We start from the raw sequence: 20911 nt of genomic DNA, 5'->3' as shown, positions 1-20911 counted from the left end.
ACTTTCTTTTTTTTTGACTAAGGGGCCAGGTGGGCCGGGCCACTCCCGGAGACAGTGCATTATTTGGTACAATGTGGCTAATTTTCGACTATATTGGTGCTAATTACGTGTACCGCTAATTTTACCTACTCTGCGACAATTCTCAGTTATTGTGGGCACCGGCAAACCTAACTTCAAGGCACCATTGTCTAGCACTAGCCCTACTTAGTCCAAGCGAATTCGCTCAATATCCCAAAAGTGTGCCGTACGGTGACTTTCCCTCAACATGTCTATACCTACGGCGGTGCAATCTTTACAGAATTATATTGCAATGCGGTTAATTCTTTACTATATTGGCGCTAATTACACTCGTGCCTTTCATTTTACCAACTCTGCGACTAATTATCGCTTCTTGTCTCGTTAAGACCTACATTTTGATAGGTCTTGGGAAAGACCTATCAGCGTACCCGGAATGGGCGGTCGCATCCGTCTGCCGCTTTCGGTATCGTCGCCACCATGGCTGGCTAGTTCAATAAAACCATGACCGCTGTTCCATGCTCCCTTTTCGGGCATAGAATTAATGAAGTCACTGCCCAACGTCACACCACCGGCATAGAATTCCCGACGCTCAGACGTCGTTAAATAGCTGGAGACGCTGTTGTCGGTGTTGCTCATTTAAACTTCGGAGCATCTGGTATGTCAAGCCGTCCTGCCCAGGCGCCGGGCGCCGCTTGCACGCCTCTAATAGCGTGGTCCAGCTCCGTGACAGCGATCGCATTCAACGCATCACCTGAGGTATAGCCGTGCTCCGGTGCTCTCGCGGAATGGGCTATGTGGTGTCCGCGCGGAGCGGTTGGCGAACTTTTGCGCAAGCGCCATGAAGCTGACGCGCTAATCTATTGCTAGTGAGTCCAGAGGGTGTCTGTTTGGCGGCGTGGACGTTAGCGCGTGAAAAACGCACCAAACCTTATTCTCGCGTGGTTCGCTCTCGAGGGACACGCAGAGCGAGGCGCAATCATTTTTGTACAGGTGTATTGCCTTAATCTTATCGATTGTACACAGTCTAATCAACCCCGCTATTTGTTCGACTCTTTCCGATTTTTTTCTAATGCATTCCCTCGCTTGAGTGACATTCTGTAAAAAAACTCCTTGAACTCCAACAAGCCACCACAAAGTGTAGTGAAATGATAGTGTCCGACAGAAATTAATGTTTGTTCATCATTTGGCTTTAAAATGACCAGTTAAGTCAATACTTATACAAGCTGCTATAAACTCTCACCCTCGGCACGAGCTATGAACATGTTAAACCACAGGTATAAAATGCTCGCAATTTAACTGATCTTCAGAGAGCAAATATTTTGCTAATTGATTTATCTTGCGACGGCATACAATCGGACAAATCTTTTCAAGAACAACTAATAGAATCATTACCTTAACTAAACATCGATCGATGGGTTCGATTATATTGGAAACGTTCTACAAGTATGAACATTTATTTACCCTTTGGAACGAGTAGTTGCACTAAGTACTGCAGAGTACAGCAATGGATAAATACACCAGTACGACTAGCTTTCTTATTGGCATTGGTCGTAAACATCCAGTGCTTGGCAGCGCAGTTATAAAGCACCCGCGATAAAAGCAGTATAAGGCGGCAACAGCGAAAGACTTAGTAGAATATCGCTTAAGGATTGCGGCGAAATCATCACCTTGCATCGGAAGGGGCGGGGTTACCTCACTCTATGCGTCTATGCAGGTGCCTGCGACTTCTCGAAGGACATGTGCGGTCTTCAGGCCGCCCGCACGCAGAGCCAGCCACGCTGGACCCGTCTATCAGCCCTCATGGTTTCCAACAACCGGATGCGTTTTCCTTCCCTGCCTCGTGAAGACAGCAGTCGCAACGAGCGTGGCTTCTACGCCGCCTTCCTCAAGACGGACGCCGGTGAGGAGCCTTGCAACGCCCGCAGTAACGAAAGCAAATCGGTGGTTTATTAGATGCGGAATTATCGGACACGAATTCATTGATTTGTTTGAGTTTCCCACTATGCCAGTCTGTATGGGCAAATACGTGCTTCTGTTTCCTTTCTTTCCCGGAACACTGAGGCGAGATAAATTATCATCGGATTTTAATAATTCTTGACATATGCCACTTGTCTGATAAATTTGATTATCAAAAATGGTGCATTCGTGATAAAGCAATTTTTGCTGACATGCTTCATGACAGGGGCTGACATCAGCATTTGCGCGATAATCTCCAATTCGATTATAATTACTAATTAATTATTTAATTTATTACTTTTGGGAGCGTATTGTAATCACAGAAGTGAGGTCAGCCAATACTCTAAGCATCACTCTTTGCTTGAAACTTGGTGCCTAGTAGCTGTTCCGAAAATACGCGCTCAAAATGTGCCGTGAGGTGCACTACTGTTCCAGTTAAGTTTTACTTGCAATATTTTTTTCACAATGTGGGACTATATTCACGGAAACAACAATGCAGAGTTTGAGCATACTTATTTCTCGAAACTGGTGGAAGGCACATAGTTTCTGGGACGGGCTACGGTTTGAGCACTGGCTGTCTTCAATCGTGCATTTACAATGTAGCTCCTGAATTTATTCATTAAAAGGTTAACGAGTGGAACGTTCTTATTAATGATTGTATTTTCAATTATCACGCAATAAACATTAGTATTTTGTTTCGAATCACTTGTTATTTTATAATGGGAAACAGACAATGCAGAAAAAAGCAGCATACACATGAACCGTCATTTTGAAGGGACCTTTTCGGCACTTTAAGGGGCGAATACAGTGCAACCCGCCGTGGTGGCCTAGTTAGCTGAGGTGTTGCGCTGCTGCGCATGAGGTCGCGGGATCGAATCCCGGCCGCGGCGGCCACAATTCGATGGAGGCGAAATGTAAAAACGCCCGTGTGCTTGCGTTGTAGTGCACGTTAAAGAACCCCAGGTGGTAAAATTAATCCGGAGCCCTCCACTACGGCGGGCCTCATAATCACCGCTTGTTTTGGCACGTAAAACCATAGAAAGAAGAAGAATACAATGCAGTTCCAATGTTGCAGGTAGTGAGAACAAATAAGAGAGCACATATGAGGGAGAACGGTTTTATCAAAACGCCGTGGGATTACTAACGACTTTTCATTTCGTGACAGAAAAAAAAAGGAGTCCCGTATTTACCACATCCAATAAACCCATATGTTCTGGGGGGGAATATACTATTTTTTAACTTTTTATATCGGATCAAATATGATCATCTCGAGGTATGGGATGTGGGGGTTTTGGTGTTTATGTTTATTTTAATATAGCTGGTTCACGGACCTAAAATGACTAACACCTGCTTTGTGACGCAGCTGTTCCCAGGGGTCGCAACACAGCCTTGATGACACCGCAGCTGGGGGCGATGGGCCATACGTGCCGGCTCACCTTCTATACATTTCTGCCTAAACAGAGTAAGTGTGAGTGTGACTGCGCGGATGCTGAAATATCACTGTACGCCCATGTACATGTACACACCAGACCTGCAATACATACATATTATACACACATACATACTCATACATACGGACATACATATAATATGGCTACCAAGCTGGGTTTGCTACACCAATACTGGTTTACAGATTTACTGCACAAAGAATAACACAGGCGCGGGATTACATAGGAATACATTTAATTATGGTATAAAACAAGTCCTGCATTATTTATTAATTTAATATTGATTGCGCCATGCCAATAGGTATATAAAAATCGTTATCTAATTTCATATAACTGGTTATGCATTCCAAAGTCGTATTCCAGAACGCTGTATTCCATAAAGTCGTATTCCAGAATTTACTGCAGCTTGTCTTATTCTTGACTCGGGCAAAATAGTTTAATACGTTCGTAAATGTTAACAATTGTGAGTTAATTATTATTCGTACTGTCTATGTCATGTCATACTGTCAAAGTAAATATCTATGAATACTTGATGGCAAAATGAACATAATCGAAATAGGAAAGCACCTGATACACTTGAGACGCATAACCCTACTATAGCCGTGAGAACGTTAGCCAGTCTCATTCACTGCCAAGCTCACGGATGTAGAATATAGATTAAACTGCTTAGACCACGTGGAACGTGGTCTAAGGAGCAGGCAACCACGTTGAATAGTTCAAGAAAATCGTGTAGGGAAAAGTGCTATATATGTGAGTTGAGCACGCGTGCAATTTCAGACCTGCCGGTATACATTTCCGTGGACGTTGTGGAAACGCTCAGAGATACGGACAAGGTACGGACTCTCAAGAAGAACGTGCTACGTGCTTGGGAGGGTGAAGAGCAAGTTACCTGGAAGATGCAGGCAGTAAACGTCGGAAACCGACGTCCCGGCACCAGAGTAAGCCTGTACACTTGCCTTTCAAACTTCCTTGCTGGAAGCGTGATACGGGTCTCGTGCATACACCTTATTTTTCTACCTTCCTCTTCCCTCCTCTTCTACACCCTCCTCTTCTAAAAGGAAGAGACAAACATAAGAGACGTGACGCAAAACGTGCTTGAAGCAAAACAGGATCATGAAAGCTACCGGCGAGATCTAAAGTAAAGCGAACTTCAGAGTGTAGCGCATAAGCACTTTTACGAATGAGGCGAAGAAACTGAAACGCAAGGGCCTGTCTATAGAGTGTTCTGAGGGGCATGCGGCACCAGTGGCGAGGCAGGGCCGTAAGCGGGTGTATGATCGCAGTGCTGTGACTGCTTGCTGTGGTATAATAAGACTCATATCTGCGGGAAGCGTTAGCGTACTTTAGTTTTAGTGAAAGTTTTACCAGAAAAAGCTGCAGCTTATTTATTAGGCACAGAAAAATTTGTCGACAACTTTTGCTGCCACAAACTTAATCTTGTTGTTGCCTATACCATGCGGACATTTACTTATAACTTTCTAGTCCCGCAACCCAATCCATAGGCTACAGAGTAATCCTTTTCTACGAATAGAGATGCATCCGTTTATTCATTACGCTAAATGCGGCTAAGATACAACAACGTCGGGAATTTCGAGTGGTTTAAAGAAAACCCAGTTTTTTCTCGCGTTTTTCTTTAGGGAAATTAAAAATTTGGGAAAAAAATCAAAACGTGATAACACAACTGAGTTCACTCTATGCACTTAATTGCTCGATGGTAAAAAATTGACGCTAATGCTGATGTGTCGGAGATGATGTCCGAATTGGGGAGTGAATTACTTGTTCTATTGCACTAAACAAAATACGAGTGGTAAGTACAAGAACTACGCAGGCAGTCGCTCTGTGTCGAGGCGGCTGTCGCTGTATGCGGCAATAGGCGCAGTAGCATTAATTGAAGCTGCCTCGACATCTATTTTGTACTGCACGGAAAGAAACCTTTGAAATCGTTTACTTGAAACCTGAGGCTTGGTACTGACATTTGCAAACTGAAAACAGCAAATGATAGTGGCATTTCCAGGAAGTGATATGGCAGAGGCGTGAACAGTTGATTGTTGCAAAGGCCTTGCTAATAAATAAATAAAGATAGATAGATGGAGAGATAGATAGATAGATAGATAGATAGAGGGAGAGAAAGAGAGAAATGAGTGAGATGTGAAATTAGGGTAGGTTAACTGGAAGACAGACATACAGTTTGTTACCTTGCACTAGGAATGGGGTGAGGGGAGACAGAAAGATAAAGGGGAAAGTACTCACATATCTTGCCGCGTACTATATTCTAAATCAAATGCTTGCGAATTTGGTCCATGACTAGAATAATGAGACCCGAACTGAAATCATAAATAAGGTTCAAAGCCCAAACGACATTTTGCTGCCAATCGTTTCCGGCACCGGAGGCTATCCATGACTTCGCACAAGAACTTCACCGTCGTTTTACAAAGTTGGACAGCATCCAAGTTTCACCCAGGCCTTGGGAAAAATGCCTCTTTTAGGTGACATTTGCTCCGTTGTTTTAACGAAAGTGCTGTTAAGTTTACAGCACAATGCATACATAGAAATCATGTTATGCAAATATTATTTTGAAGGATGGTAATTTACAAAGAGTTTTTATTACTGGTTAAATGTCATATTTATTTGTCAAACTGAAAATATTTCCCAAAAACTGTCAGATAAAAAATTATCTTTTTATATCTCAAAAGACACAGGGGAAGAAGAATTCAAGAGCTACAAATAGTTTCCAATTTTAACTGAAAAACTAGAGCAAGGAATTTTCTAGACAGGATATACTATTTTTAACCATCATGGCTAATGTGTCATTGGGGAAGGTAGTGCCCAATGGGGTGAAGCAAACGTACCCATTTTTTTTCTGTTTTTGCAAAAAACGTTTGGTTTGATAATGCAGTTGTCCTAGTAGCATTTCTTGCAGATTTGGCGCTTGCCTGCAATAGCGGTCCATGGCTGTCAGAAATGACTGACCGGCGTCGGTCTCGGACTATAGTTTTCAGGCTACCTATACAAGATGCCTCAGAACTTCAAAACCAGGGAACTCCGCGGGAGCTATATAATAGGCCTCTGCTCTCAAAGACCATAGGTGATCAGCGTTCTATGGGCACGGTTGGGAAAGTGGTAATGAAAAAAAATGTCACAGTTTCGCCCTAAGGGCGAAGCAATGAATGCGATAGCACACAGCAATGTCATACGAAGTAAGGTGAGCGGCTTTGGTAGCAACAACACGCAGAACTGTTGTCGACGCCATCGGCGTTTTGCCCGCGTTAGCTCAAAATGCGTGCGGCGTTGGTGACTGTTGCGGGAGCCTCTGATATAAATAGGCACTTGGTGCCGCAGCTAAACGTCGCCTCCCTTCCCTCCCCCTCCCCCACGGCCTCTCGCGCGTCCGAAGAAGGCGCGTTTGCTCTACATATATGGTGATTGTAAAGGAGAAAAGAGACGCCTACTTCTGCAGCCCTTAAGCGAGCACGGCGCAGAACGCGCGTTTGTTCTCCGCCGTGCGTTCACTCCCCGTGAAAGACGCGCCCCTCGCGCCCTTTCACTCGCACATACAGCGTTCGGCGCGCGGCGACGATTTCATCTCCAAATGACGTCATACGGAACCTCACGGCGACGGCGACGGCGACGGCGACGCCGACGGCAGAAATCTGCTTTTGAGTGTCCATATAATTGCTATCGCAATAAAAAAAAAAACGATCGCTCGCATATCGTCTTTTGATCTGTTTCACTACTATGAATAGGCTACGCCATCAGCACAGTAAGTAAGTGTTTGACCCTCTTCTACATGGTGCGTTCTCTACTGACGCAGTTCTACTTTTCTGCTGGTGAGAATGCCAGCATCGACGACATCGAGTACCATCATTGCCACCCTGACGAGACAAAGGAAGAATGTGAGTGGTTATGCTTATGCGTCCTTCATAACTTGGTTCAAAGCAAAACTCGCTTTATCTCTTCTCCCCACTTTGCGGATGCCGGCGGCTGCTGTTTTGCCGAGTATACAACTTTAATCCGCGATGGGTATTATGGGCCATTGGGCACATGTCGAAACAGACAACTTGCGGCACTGCATATATGTGCAACTTGGCATATTCCAGGGGGTATGTTCGAATGCGCAACTTGGGACACTCTAAGTATGTGCAACTGGGTGTGCGCCTCTGGATATGTGAACATTCTTGGCCAATCCCACAGAATGGGTATGTGCCAGAGGGTGCCCGAATAGACAAGCCGAACAAGAAGCGAGAAGTGAAGAAGCGCGACAGGTATGCAGCCGATTGTGGAGAAAGAAGTGGAGGGAATAAATATGGCGCCGGAGCATGCACTGAGCGAGGAGCGTGGCGCTACACAGAAGTGAAGAAGGAGAGGTGGAGTAAAGACATGCCAGCAAACATCAAGTAAAGCTTCGCATATTAGCGATTCACGCGTATGCATAGGATGCGCCGATTTTTTCGCCTCCGTAGTATCCCAATTTTCAAGAGGAAGCGTTAACTCAGGGTCAACTCCGGTTACAATATTCGAATGCATGTAAAACGCAGAAATGATTTTATCAGACAACCACCGGACCGATCGAAATGAAGTTTGTTGCATTTGAGAGAAAAAGTTAAGTTCTAGGGAGTCTAGCAAACAAAATTTAGATTTAAAACCTGGAAGTTTTTTGAAAATTCCCGAAAATTGGTAAGTTTGAAAAAATGAAAGCGTGAAGTTTACAAATTCGTAACTCTGTACTTAAACCAGATATCGCCGTTCTGTAAATTGCCTCTGTTGGTGAATACAAAGCGGACAAATTTCATATATGAATTTACAGCTTACGTAAAATTGTTACAATGTTCACAAGTGTGTTGCAAAAATCCTACTCACAAATTAGGGGTATGTGTCAGAGCGGTGTCTAATTCTTCAAGTTTGTCCACATTAGATGTAGTATTAGATGCAATTATGGAATCGTGATATCGTTTTTACTACTGAGTTACAAAGTTGTAACTGTGATACTTCAGTTGTTTGAAGTTCAGCAATTTCCAACAATTAAAGAAAAGTTGACGATATAAATAAAAAAGCCTATTTCCTATAGTCAATATGTTCTAGCTTTTATTTTAAACGCAACAAACCTAATGAAAATTGCTACAGCGGTTTCCGAGAAAAACGACATCTCCGTTCACTTGTATTTAGGTAAGAGTAAGCTTTAGTTCGGTAGCTCTTAAGTGTCAAGCGCTAAAAAAATTACCATGGCAGTACTTATGTTTCGAGAAATGATTAAAAGCAAAATATGTAGGCATAAAAATAGATTTCACGAGGTTGGGCTATGCTACTTACGAACCAGTCACACATGCTTAATACGCTCATATTTATTTCTGGTAGAACAACGGCCCCCTTGCCAGCATGTGGAATTGGCCTAAGCGTCACACATAATTTAATATCCTTTCCTCAATGTTAAAAACAAAGGAAGGATTTTTCTAGAAGTTTTTATTTATCACATTCTACAACATGCTTCACTTAAATGAAGACCGCTCGTTCTCTTTGAGGCGAGTGTTGAAGTTCATAGAATCAACTCGTTCCAACAAATTTTGAACAGAGCATAAAAACCAATTTTTTAAAGTTATTGTCTGATTGTCAGGAAATTGTTCTGTCAAACATTCTAAAAATACATTAATTACATCTGGCTAAAGTGAAAATGATATCGTCTGGCGAACTATAGCGAAGCTTGGCTGCTGCGCCAAAAGCAAACTAACTAACTAACTAACTACTACTAACTACTAACTAACTACCTACTACTACTAACTAACTAACTAACTAACTAACTAACTAACTAAACTAACTAACTAACTAACTAACTAACTAACTAACTAACTAACTAACTAACTAACTAACTAACTAACTAACTAACTAACTAACTAACTAACTAACTAACTAACTAACTAACTAACTAACTAACTAACTAACTACTAACTAACTAACTACTACTAACTAACTAACTAACTAACTAACTAACTAACTAACTAACTAACTAACTAACTAACTACCTAACTAACTAACTAACTAACTAACTAACGTGCCTAGTATGCAACTACAGACATGGTGGGAATTCTCACAATTTCGGTCTTGGATAACCTTTGCAGCTGTTAACTGCACTTTTGAAAAAAAGAGCGGGTGCGGTTGGTACCCAGAGAACATCGCGGACTCCGGTGATTGGGAGATAATCTCTGGCAACCCTTCCTTTGCCATACCGGACCACACCACTGGAAACGGTGAGATTTCAAATTTTTTATGTGCGGAAGCAAATATGACAGACAAACGCTGGCGGTGGGGGATCGTAACTACATAGGACGCTATATTCAAAGAGTTGTCACAGAAACAGCGGCGATAATTGTTATAAATGTCGCTAAAAGACCACCATCAATTGTTTGGAAATAAAAAGAAAAAAGCGCTAGGAGCCGTCCTGCAAGCTGACAGCAGGTTATTTTTAATAGATTAAGAACACATGGGGCGCTATACCGTAAAATGATTCCAAACTGTTTTGATTCCAAACTCCTGCCGTCAAATTTACATAACCACGGACGCAAGCATCGGGCGGTGACACGCAGCGTTTTCTGAACAAACCATCACTCTCCTCGTTTATAGGAGGTCACCTTTGTTCGCTTTCAAAACCAATAACATTGTCTACACTCAGCGTTTTTTTAATCTAATTGTCTGACAAGAGGCGAGGAGCACGCTCTAGTAGAGAGGGTTTCGTTGGGGCCGAGCCAGCACAGCGAAAATAGATAACCGCATGAAGAGGGTGGTGCCGGCTTCTCCGATTGGTCCGCTTCGCCTTACTTAGCTTGCGGTGGCTGTTCGAAAATCGCGGCGGCGTGCAACAGAAGGATAAGAATGCCGCTAAAACGGATCCTCAGCAAGGAATAGTTGGCAGAGTGATGTCGTATGCATGCCGAAAGGGCTCAATAACGTTTTATTGCCACGCAAAAAGGTTGATCATGCGCATATAAATGCATGCTCACCGGCAGGTTCGAGTAGTGACGGCCTGAGTGATCGGCAGGCAGCCATCTTCTATTCCTTTCGGAACGGGGCAGTCTGTGGCTATTCAGAAAAATTTTCACTTTTGTTCGGCATATTAATGCATTTTTTTCGTGTAGACGTCACTTTGACGTGGTGAGTTTTTCGCGGTTTTGTGAGGTCGCGTGACAGACAGGCGAAGTGGGCGTAGCCAGAAAACATTGGACCAATAGCAGAAGGTGAAAATGCCTGGAATCAGGAATGATTATTTTTCTTTTGTGCGGTTTAATCATGTATAATCAGTGTGTACATGTTATATCAGATGGGGATCTATCGCGGGTTTCGTGACGTCGCGTGACAGACAGGCGAAGTTGGGAGTGAGTGAGTGAGTGAGCGAAACAACTTTATTTAGACCAGCGGATTGAGGCCTGGGCCTAGGCCGCGCCAGGGGCGGTAGAGAGACCCTGTCTCCCGGCCGCCTCTCGAGCTCGCTGGATGGCCCATAGTTGATCTTGCAGATCTGAGCTGATCAGCGCGGCTTTCCACCGCGCCCCAAGCTGTTCTGGGGAGACTGCATATTCATCCTGAACATGTGCGCAATCCCATAGAATGTGTTCTAGGGTGGCGTGTTCTGTCCTACATAAATTGCACAAGTCATCTGGGTATAGTTCGGGGTAGATGTGATGTAGGTGCACCGGGTTGGGGAAGGTTCTAGTTTGAAGTCGCCTCCAGTCAACCGCCTGAGATCTGTCTAATTTGGAGCTAGGAGGTGGGAATATGCACCTCGACTTTTGGTAGAAGCGGGTGACGTCGCAGAATCTGAACATTCTGTCCTTCTCCTTCCAGGTCTCCCCTCCCGTTCCTTCGGGGGAAGCTTCTTCGCGAGCGCGGTAAATGAGACCTCGCGCGACGCGGTGGGCTTCCTCGTTGAGGTTGGGAGCGAGGGACTCACAGGAGGTGTGGGCTGGGAACCAAATGATGTATCTGTCTTCGAATTCCTCTGATGATATGAACTGTGCTTTCCTGTGGAGTATGTTTGCGGCCTCGGGCGATATTCTTCCTCGCGCATAGGTTCTGATGGCTGACTGCGAGTCGCTGATGACGTATCTACATGTGGGGGAAATTAAGGCCTGATCGATAGCTACTTATTCTGCAATTTCACTGTTATTAGAGCGTATCGATCATGCGCTTATGCACTCGTGGTCGGAGTTTATTACTACTGTGACGTAGGATTCGTGACTCGGGTACTCCGCTGCGTCCACAAACGCCTCCTTGTCTCTACCGTATGCCTTGAGTAGAGCTTTAGCTCTGCTTTCCCTCCTTCCCTGATCAAGTTCGGGGTGAATATTTTTAGGCAGAACGGGGACCTGGATCTTTTGCCTGATTACCTTGGGAACCGACACTTTACATCCTTGTTGATTGTGATAGGTTATCCCTAATTTGCTGAGGATACTCCTGCCCATGCGCGAACTGGCTAGTCTCTCCAACTGAGCAATCTGTTGAGCCTCTATCAGCTCCTCTAACGTGTTGTGTACACCCAGTTGAAGTAGTCGCTCGGTGCTGGTGCTATCTGCAAGGCCTAGAGCTTGCTTGTACGCCTTTCGTATGAGTGCGTTGATCTTAGCTTTTTCGGCTGAATACCAATTGAGGTATGCCGCCACGTATATAATGTGACTTATGGCGAAGGAATATATAAGTCTGACGACGTTAGCTTCTTCCATTCCCTGGTGTTTGTTTGTGACTCTCTTGATTAGCCTTATTGCGTTGGTGACTTTAGTTACTAGCCTCTTGAAGGTTTCTCCGTTAGTGCCCTTGGATTCGATGATGAGTCCTAGGATTCTAATCTGTTCCACTATGGGGATAGTCCTGCCGTTTTTGGTGCGACTTTGGATTTCTTCGTAGGCTTGGTTCCAGTTGTAGCCCTTGGGTGGTGTGCCTTTGAGCGTGGGTCGATAGAGGAGGAATTCGGATTTATCCGGCGAGCACTCGAGGCCAGTACCTTCGAGATACTCCTCGATCGTGTCGACGGCCTTTTTACGTCTAAAACTTAGAAAACGAGTTATAAAGCGTCAGTTATTTGAAAACTCAAATTTTGCTCAGAAGTCAGGGAGCAAATCGCGGCGAAGAAATCAAGAAACGTTTCGAATTTAACTTTCGTGCGAAAGCTGAATTCGAGGGAAGCATCTTGAAGGAAAGGCCACAGGAGCACTCAATGTAGCCAAGTCGCTTCGCCGTAAAACGCGTCCTTAATTTCCCTGTGTGTTGAATAGCCCCACTTTCAGGTCTTCTCGTATGCGAGAGGAGGGACATGCCAGTGGCTTCCAGTCAGGACACCCGCTCTGGGTCGATCCTGAAAGGCGCTGCTGCTAGCCGCCTTGTTTTGATTCAGGCGCCCCTTCTGCGACGCACCGGCTCAGAAGTCACTGCAGCAGCATTGCTACCGCCATTGCTGCAAGGTTTTACAAAACTTCTTCGCAAGTGAACTTGGAAGCGAGTTGTTCGATGCCATTCAATTATATCACACGCGGATGTCTTTCGCGTTTTGTACACCTGGCTCGAGCACCGCCTCGCTATCCTTCTGAAATCAATTAAAAAGAAAAAAAAAGGCGATAGAATACTTTTCACCCCCTGTGGAAGTTCGGCTAATGCTTTGTGGGTGTCACAAGGCCGGGCGGGGCCAAGCAAAAGCCGCAGCCGAAACCACAACCAAAGGTTCCTCCTTTGGTTGTGGTTTCCTAAATGCTTCCTAAATGCTAAACCATCCTAAATGCTTATGACGATGTCAGTCATCTTCAGATATAGAAGCTGCCTATGACCGATATAGGAGCCCAGTCACACAAGAAATAAAAGTTGACAGTCACTTAAGTATCCTTACGTGATTTGAATGTGAAACTTGCTCTAACTTATACCAACCTTAATCCACCTTAATCCACCTTAATCCAGTCCAGTCCACCTTAATCCAATTTATTCCACCATAATACACCTTGCTTTAACTTTTACCAACCTAGTTCTACATAAATCCACATTGTTCCAGCTTAATCCACCTTAATCGACTTTAATTCACCTAAATTCAATTTTGGGACTGGGACAGGTCGCTTTTTTTTTTATTTGGGCCACGGCGTCGTGCTCTTCACCGTGCGATTTCGCAGTGTGAGCCGCAGCACGTCCAGCACTAGGAACGTGACGTCATCACTTGGCCACCTGAGTTTTCTAGCCATCCGATGTTAACGCCGGACGCTCGCCGGATTTCTCGCTTCATGGGGCATATAAGGCTTTCTCCTTATTAAAGACATTTCCCTAAAGAAACTATAATGCTTTCGCATTCCCACACCTAAGCGGTCTGTTAAGTGCCTCTGCCGAATTTTTATTTGTTTGAAGATAAATCAACATCACAGCATGCGTGACACGTGTGAAAAGGATGAACCCTGTATATGTAAGAGTAACAACGAAACACAAATTTCATTCAGCTGATTTGTTGAAGCAAAGGGCAGAGAGTAAGTATACGACAGTTCAACGTCTTTGACGGCTCGATTAGCACATCGCTGAAAATGCACGTTGCACTCCAAAGTGGTTACTGTTGGGCACCGCACGTTGCAACCCTTTGTTTCTTGTGAAATTAAATAGCGCAACAAGAGCGAATGTTTCCTGCCATTCGCAGTGTGTTCTACATGATTATTTGTCGTATACGCTCGGCTGTGAAGAGGCAGCTTAAGCTTTGTGTTTAGAACAAGTTTATTTCAACAAAAAATGATACGAACACTGAGTTACAATGACGGCAGGATTCCATCAGGACGATAGCATATACAAAGTACGAAGCATTGTATAGGCGGCACAGTTTCAAACAAATGTCGGAGTCCGCACTCACTAACAAATAACCACATAGTTACCACATGTTTAACATATAACCACATAGCACAGTTCCACATCAACAAATTGTCACTTTACATAAAATGATCTTAAATATATACAGTTTACACGATGATCAATTTACAATGATGATGTGACAGTGGCACTTTACCCAATTTTATAGTGTTTTTAAGAGTTTATTTTGACAAAACATTATTGCCCTACTACTCCGCAGAGGACTGCGTACGGAGCCGTTCTTTGAACCTAACGTCACCTCTAGGTCTCTTGACCCAACAACCGTAGCTTCCCTGACCATCTTTGTGGCTATTTCATAGTCACATCTATCTAATCTCCCAGAACTACAAAGGATTTGCATAAAAAAGAATATGCATCGTTCTTGGAGTAAGTCTTTTAGTCTAATGACTCCTTGACAAGAATCATAAGCGCGATACGAAACTTTTGCGCTCATCAATGAAGAGATGATGGGCGATGCACTCTCGCGACTACCAACGCCATCAGAAGCGCAGCTCCTACGTGCGACGGTTTCGCGTTTGCCGAGATGTGGAACAGAAAAAATTTGCCGCGTATCTGCGTGCTTCGCTGCAAATGTAGTCGAAAGACGATAGTCTTTGCCGGCCGTACTACATGAGTGCTGGTCTGATCCGCGGCCACCCGTGATGCTGTTCTCGTACCATTTCCGTCCCGGCATGAAGGTTTGTTTGAACAGATTTCATTTTACCGCATTATTTCATCAAGCGGCCATTTATGTTTTGTCCTGCCTCAGACAGCGCTTCCTATTATGTTGAATCGGCCGCATCTGGCTGGCATTGATAAAATTGAGGAGGCGCTGCGTGAGACATGGACGCCATCTGGCAATACATCGGGAAACATGAGCTTGTGCAGAGGGTTTCCTTCCTCCATGGCAGAGGGCGCTCGTCGGCGCGCAGTCGGGGAACGTCGTTCGTCGGCGCGCATAGCATGGCATTTTCAGCGCAGCTTAAGAAACTAGGGTCTTTAGAGTTACGTATCTATGTATTTTCTATTAAAGGAACACACCTCCTAATACTTACCTAGTGATGTTGCGCCTCAGATATGCGTAATATTTACTTTGTGATCGATAACGTTCACAAGTATGAACAGCCGTACCAGTTTAAGTAGTGTGGGCGGTAAGCAAGTGGTCCAACTTTGGCCGGGTGGCTGAATCGGGTGACAGACAGACAAACAGACAGACAGACAGACAGACAGACCAAATTTTCAGCGTTTAAGTTCCCCAAGAAAGACTGTCGTCTTTAAAATCGGGGGGGGGGGGGGGTAAAAGGCGGGAAAGTTTGCACTCGGTCGTGCAAAGCTTAGGCACAGCGAAATTGACGATCCTCAAGTCTTACTGGCTGCTACTGCTAGGTATTAACTTGGTTGCTGTTAGGTCTTAACTATTCTCGAGCGATCATTTTCGGAGGTACCTTCCCTTTCACTACATTTAGCGTTACTAGCGCTGGACGCACAGCGCCTACGAGCGACAGCGTTCCTGGCATGCCACAAACGCAGGCAGGCTAACCAATGTTGGCACAGTGCCAAGAACGCTGTTGCTTGTGACGCCAAATGCGTTGGAGGCTAGCCGCTCGATATAAATCGGTAAGCTTCACTGTGTCTTGAGCTTTACGCGGCTTAGTGCAAGCTTTCGCGTTTTTTTTTTCTTCTCCTGGCTCCGCGCGCCGCGGAGAGAAGAGAGGCGGGGGACGGGAAGGGATGCAGCTGGCGAGGAGGAGACCGCGTGTGCATGCGCCGCGCCGCCCTCCTGGTTGCCATGCCTACGGTGCGGCAGTTTCTTGATACGAATCCACAAATTACGGCTGGCCTAAACAGCTTCGCTGTTAAAAGTCACAGGCCTGCGGGGCACACGCAGCGAAGTCTCTTCGCGTCTTTTTCACGAAAACGATCTGAACTGTCCGCCCTGCGTCGATGGCGAGCTGCGGCTTGTGCTGCTCTCCGCACAGGGGTCTGCTGAGCCAGACGTTGCCTGGTTGCAGCCGCTCGAGTAACCCTACGATTCGCTTCTTCAGCAGCGGTTCGTAAGTTGCGAGGAGACGCCATAACGTGTACCGACGTGTAAGTACAGGTATCCATACTACGTGGTGCACAAGTCACATCCCTTCACCCGCGGTCCGATACGATACTTTATTATTATTATTATTATTATTATTATTATTATTATTATTATTATTATTATTATTATTATTATTATTATTATTATTATTATTATTATTATTATTGGCATCCCCTTCGAAACGGGGTGGTGACAAATACTCACCTATCCTGCTTGAGTTAATCAGGTCCAGCTACATGCAGCATGTAAATGCTATATGCAACTGCTACATGTCGGGACACCTGTTGGAAGGTAACGGAACTACAATGCAAATTTTTGCACGTATCTACGTTAAACGGCGCGCATGTCACATCGCGTGACAAATAGCGCAATACGATGCTCGTGATGATGATGATGATGATGATGATGATGATGATGATGATGATGATGATGATGATGATGATGATGATGATGATGATTGAATGGCCTTCCCTTTGAAACTGGACGGCGACAACGTCAGCTAGGCTGTTTGATTTATTCAGGTGTCATACATTTTTTTTTCATTCTGTCATTCTTGTATACATCTCCTTAATCTTCTTTTTCTTGCTAATACCTTATCTATCTACCTTGTAAACTACCTATGCAAATTCCATACGGTGTGTCACCTGCACGAGATCACGGGATCGAATCCCGGCCGCGGCGGCCGCATTTCGATGGAGGCGAAATGCAAAAACGCCCGTGTGCTTGCGTTGTAGTGCACGTTAAAGAACCCCAGGTGGTCAAAATTAATCCGGAGCCCTCCACTACGGCGTGCCTCATAATCATAACTGGTTTTGGCACGTAAAACCCCAGAAAGAATAAGAATGTGTCACCTGGTGTAATATTATGTAACTGCAATACAATCTCCGCACGTAACGACACTACGCGGCCCGTATCTCACATCGCATGACAAGTGGCACGCTACGAGGCTAACGAAGGTGGCGATGATGCTGCTGCTGAGGAGAGTTTATTTGCTTCCCCTTTGAAACAAAGCAGTGACAAACAGTCACTTAGCCTGCTTGATTTAATCAGCTATGCCATACATGTTTTAATCACAGCAGAATTTATACATCTTCATAATAGTCTTTTCCTTCGTTAAGACTTCTCTATCTAGCTTGTACCGCTCCCTGTGCATCTGCTACATGTCGAGCCAACTCATGTAATAAACATTGGAGGACGCTTAAGCTTCGCCTTTAAGAGTGGAACGCGACATCATTCAAAGATACATGTGTGCTTCTAACGCTTCCCGACAACTGCAGCTTATGTAACCGTAACGTTTACCGGTAAACGCTAGCGGCGAACGCAATGCACGAAGGCGAGCTTTCTGGTAGAAACGCGTGCGTCTTGCGTGGGCGGATTCCGGAGATAGTGCACAGCCTCGCCAGAAACTAAGACAGACCTCAAACGACAGCTGGAAAAGGGGTTTGTGTTTTAGTTTCCCCGTAACAGAATTATGTTTTCTCGTACATTCAAATTACAATCCGACGCTATCATGTCTCTAGGTTGTGTGTAAGTCGTACTTTGAGAATTTCCTGACGCATTTTAATTTGAAAAATTCAATTAGTTCAGTAGCGCCTGTGCGCCACGCGGAGGGTCTGCGTGGTTCGGGATTTATTTTCCTCATACGAACAACGAAGCGGACACGCAGCCCTTAACGTTCTCACGGTAATATACAACTGCAATGCAAAGTGAGCACGTATCGAGGCTACGCGGCGTGCATATCACATCGCGTGTAAAATCGTGTGTCTCCTCGCGCGCTAAGACACGTTTATAGGGCATTCTTCCGCTGCAAGTTAGCAAGCGTTCGGGTGGCTCAGTGGTAGAGTAGCCGACTCCCGTGCAGCGGGTCTGGGTTCAATCCCGGCGACAACCGGATTAGGAACTGGGCTAGGATCCCCGGATTCTTTCGCGTCCGTCGACAGAAAACTATGATCATCAATGGGGGGTACGGGGGTGATATTCTATGATCACCCCCGTACCCCAGTAAGCAAGCAAAGAATGCAGTGGCTCATAGCCCAGTAAGGCACAGGGTACAAGCACTCAGCAAAGTGAACAGTGCTTACATTCTTTGGAATCACGCGTACAACATGCAGAACAGCCTGTCGAAAACTATCATCATCAATGGCTAATACCCCCGTAAGGCACAGGCAGAGGAGTGACACTCAGAGAAGTGAAGCGAACAGTGTATCCATTCTTTGGAATCATGCATGCAAGATACAGAACAGCATGCGCTTCAATCAAGAACAAGCCTCTGAACCGCATAATTGATGATAAGGCACTCGTGATAGCAATGCAAAGCACATAGCGCTCCCCGCATACGTTTCCCGGTAAATATTATAGCTGCCGCGGTGACGCCAGCTTGCGACGTTGGGTGTCACGTCCCTAGCCTTTCGTATATAAGATTTCCAGCCGAGCAGCTGATTTCAATGTTGTTGCAGCACCGCTATGAGCAGCGGCGCGCTGTCAAAATACCATTACTCCCATTCCTATACAATTACTCTAAAATAGCCCTACCCCCATTACTCTGAAGCCATAAAGCATGGCTCAGCAGTTGTAGTGGTGGTTCTCAACAGCTTCGCTGGACATTTTGCTTTTGCAGAGCCCGGATGGCGAGTCTTCTTTTTTTTCTTTCTCTCTCTCTTTCCTGGCGATAGCTGCGGCAGACACCGGACACCAGTGGCGGGCGACACCATCACCAACCGAAAATGCCATTGGAATGAGCCCACAACTGCTTGCTCTGGCATAATAGTTCAGCGGAAACCCGCTAGGTGCAGATCATTTTTCTTCATCTGCGAGGCTTTTCTTTCGAGGAACCCGTATGGGTTTTCTTTGTACCAATTGCTATGGCTGGGTGGATGTCTTATTTTTCCTTTAACAGCTTATTCTGTGAAAAAAAAAGGATTCTGAGGTTTTGCCTGCCGAAACCATGGTCTTATTATGAGGCAGGCCGTAGTGGGGGACTTCGGAACAATTTTAACCACCTGGGGTTCTTTAATGTGCAACCAATGCAGCGTACACGGCGTTCTTGGATTTCTCCTCGTCATAACATCCACCTCCCCAAATAAGGTTCGACAAACAACAAATCTCTGACGACATTATTTAAGTACTACTACCTTCCTACTGCCATCGGTAGCGGGCATCATATACGAACGAATTGTCTAATCTCATCTATTCATCCAACTGATTCCGAAGGTACGCGTAGCGACAGTGTATAAGATGAGCTCAGCGGTCCGTTAATAGGAAATCACGAGCGGAAAATGACCCACATGAAGACGAACCATGACGGGTAACAAAAACAAAACGTCTACTGCACGCCAAACACCAAGAGACATCCATCATTCGCACACGAGAATAAATGACAGAGCCACGTAAATACGTGGTCGGAACCACGGCTGCATTTAGCGTGAGATTCCATACACGCGAACCCTCGTTATCCGCCCCGGCGAGCCACCGTTGTATAAGAGTGGGAGGGCGAGCCAAAAAGAAGAAATGAAAAGGCTTTGCCAGCGCACACAGAGTAGTACAGAAGAAAAACCACGTGACCACGGGACAGTATGACTAAGCCTTCGTGGCCCATCAGAGGCAAGAACAAACACGCCCATTTCTTTTTTACCTTCCCTTCGCTGGTTCCATTGTTCCTGCTTCTGGCAATGCAACAGCCCGTATGCCGGACAATATTGCTACTAATGTATCCTTGCTGACCCGGGCAAATATGACTTCTTGTCCACTGAGAAGTCAGATAGAACGGTACAGAATTCGTTGGGAAGAAAACATTGAGCTTGGGAAGATGACGAAGGAGTTAGATGTTAATGAGGACGTGCAGACTTGGCACATAGAAAAGAACGAGACAAAAAATGTGGATGCTGATGCGTGTCAATGTGGTGTGTTGCTGCCACGTCATCACAGCTAAGTGGTCGTTGACGAAGAGGCCAAGGTGACAAGAGACGGACACGTTGCGCCGTTGCGTTGCGTGTGGCCTTCTTTTGTTCAAGAGCGCCTTATGCTATATACGCTTCGTGAAAACATGCCTCTGCTTTTCACATTGTATTTGATATTTATCACTCCAGCGATAAATATCGCTGGAGCGTAGACGACGTCTCGAAAGTGAAGCCGCACCGCCGCCATCTTACCATGGCACGAGGCAACGTTAGCGAACAGCGGGAAATGTAAGAAGCGCTTTCTTTCCACAGCATGCTATCAGAGATGGTTAATTTTGCCATACAGATATTGTTCGACGTTTTTCTTTCTGTTACTGGTCATGAGAAAAAGACTAAACTCTCCTCTCAAGTTTTACGGCACATCTTGATATTAGTACGCAGCCAAATTTTGGTCAGCAACTGCGAATTTTTATTTTGCGATCAGCCTAGCATATAAGAACTCACCAAAAGCAAGTGAGCTGTGAGCGAATTTCAGCTGTCGCGGCCCTGTTTCTGAGTAGAAGTATCCGCAAAATCTGGCTTCACCTGTACTAGTGAGAAACAGCGGGGGCTGCCACTCGAGCACGACTCAACTCCAGATGACCCTGTGAACCTGTGTG

General features: G+C 45.2%; 2 protein-coding genes across 2 annotated transcripts in view; one reads left to right on the top strand and one right to left on the bottom strand.

The window, feature by feature from the left end:
• The window catches only part of LOC119433202 (inaD-like protein), a 239423-nt gene that overhangs the window by 108321 nt on the left and 110191 nt on the right, over nt 1-20911 (bottom strand). The window lies entirely within an intron of this gene.
• The window catches only part of LOC119432727 (MAM and LDL-receptor class A domain-containing protein 1), a 45211-nt gene that overhangs the window by 6577 nt on the left and 17723 nt on the right, over nt 1-20911 (top strand). Inside the window, exons 6-10 of the mRNA XM_049658374.1 lie at nt 1733-1918; nt 3338-3436; nt 4200-4360; nt 7234-7315; nt 9533-9661. Coding sequence (XP_049514331.1) covers nt 1733-1918; nt 3338-3436; nt 4200-4360; nt 7234-7315; nt 9533-9661 — 657 coding nt within the window. The remainder of the gene's footprint in view (nt 1-1732; nt 1919-3337; nt 3437-4199; nt 4361-7233; nt 7316-9532; nt 9662-20911) is intronic.

This window comes from Dermacentor silvarum, chromosome 11 (genome assembly GCF_013339745.2).
Source record: "Dermacentor silvarum isolate Dsil-2018 chromosome 11, BIME_Dsil_1.4, whole genome shotgun sequence".
Lineage (NCBI taxonomy): Eukaryota > Metazoa > Arthropoda > Arachnida > Ixodida > Ixodidae > Dermacentor > Dermacentor silvarum.
This window is presented reverse-complemented; position numbering and strand designations above follow the sequence as displayed.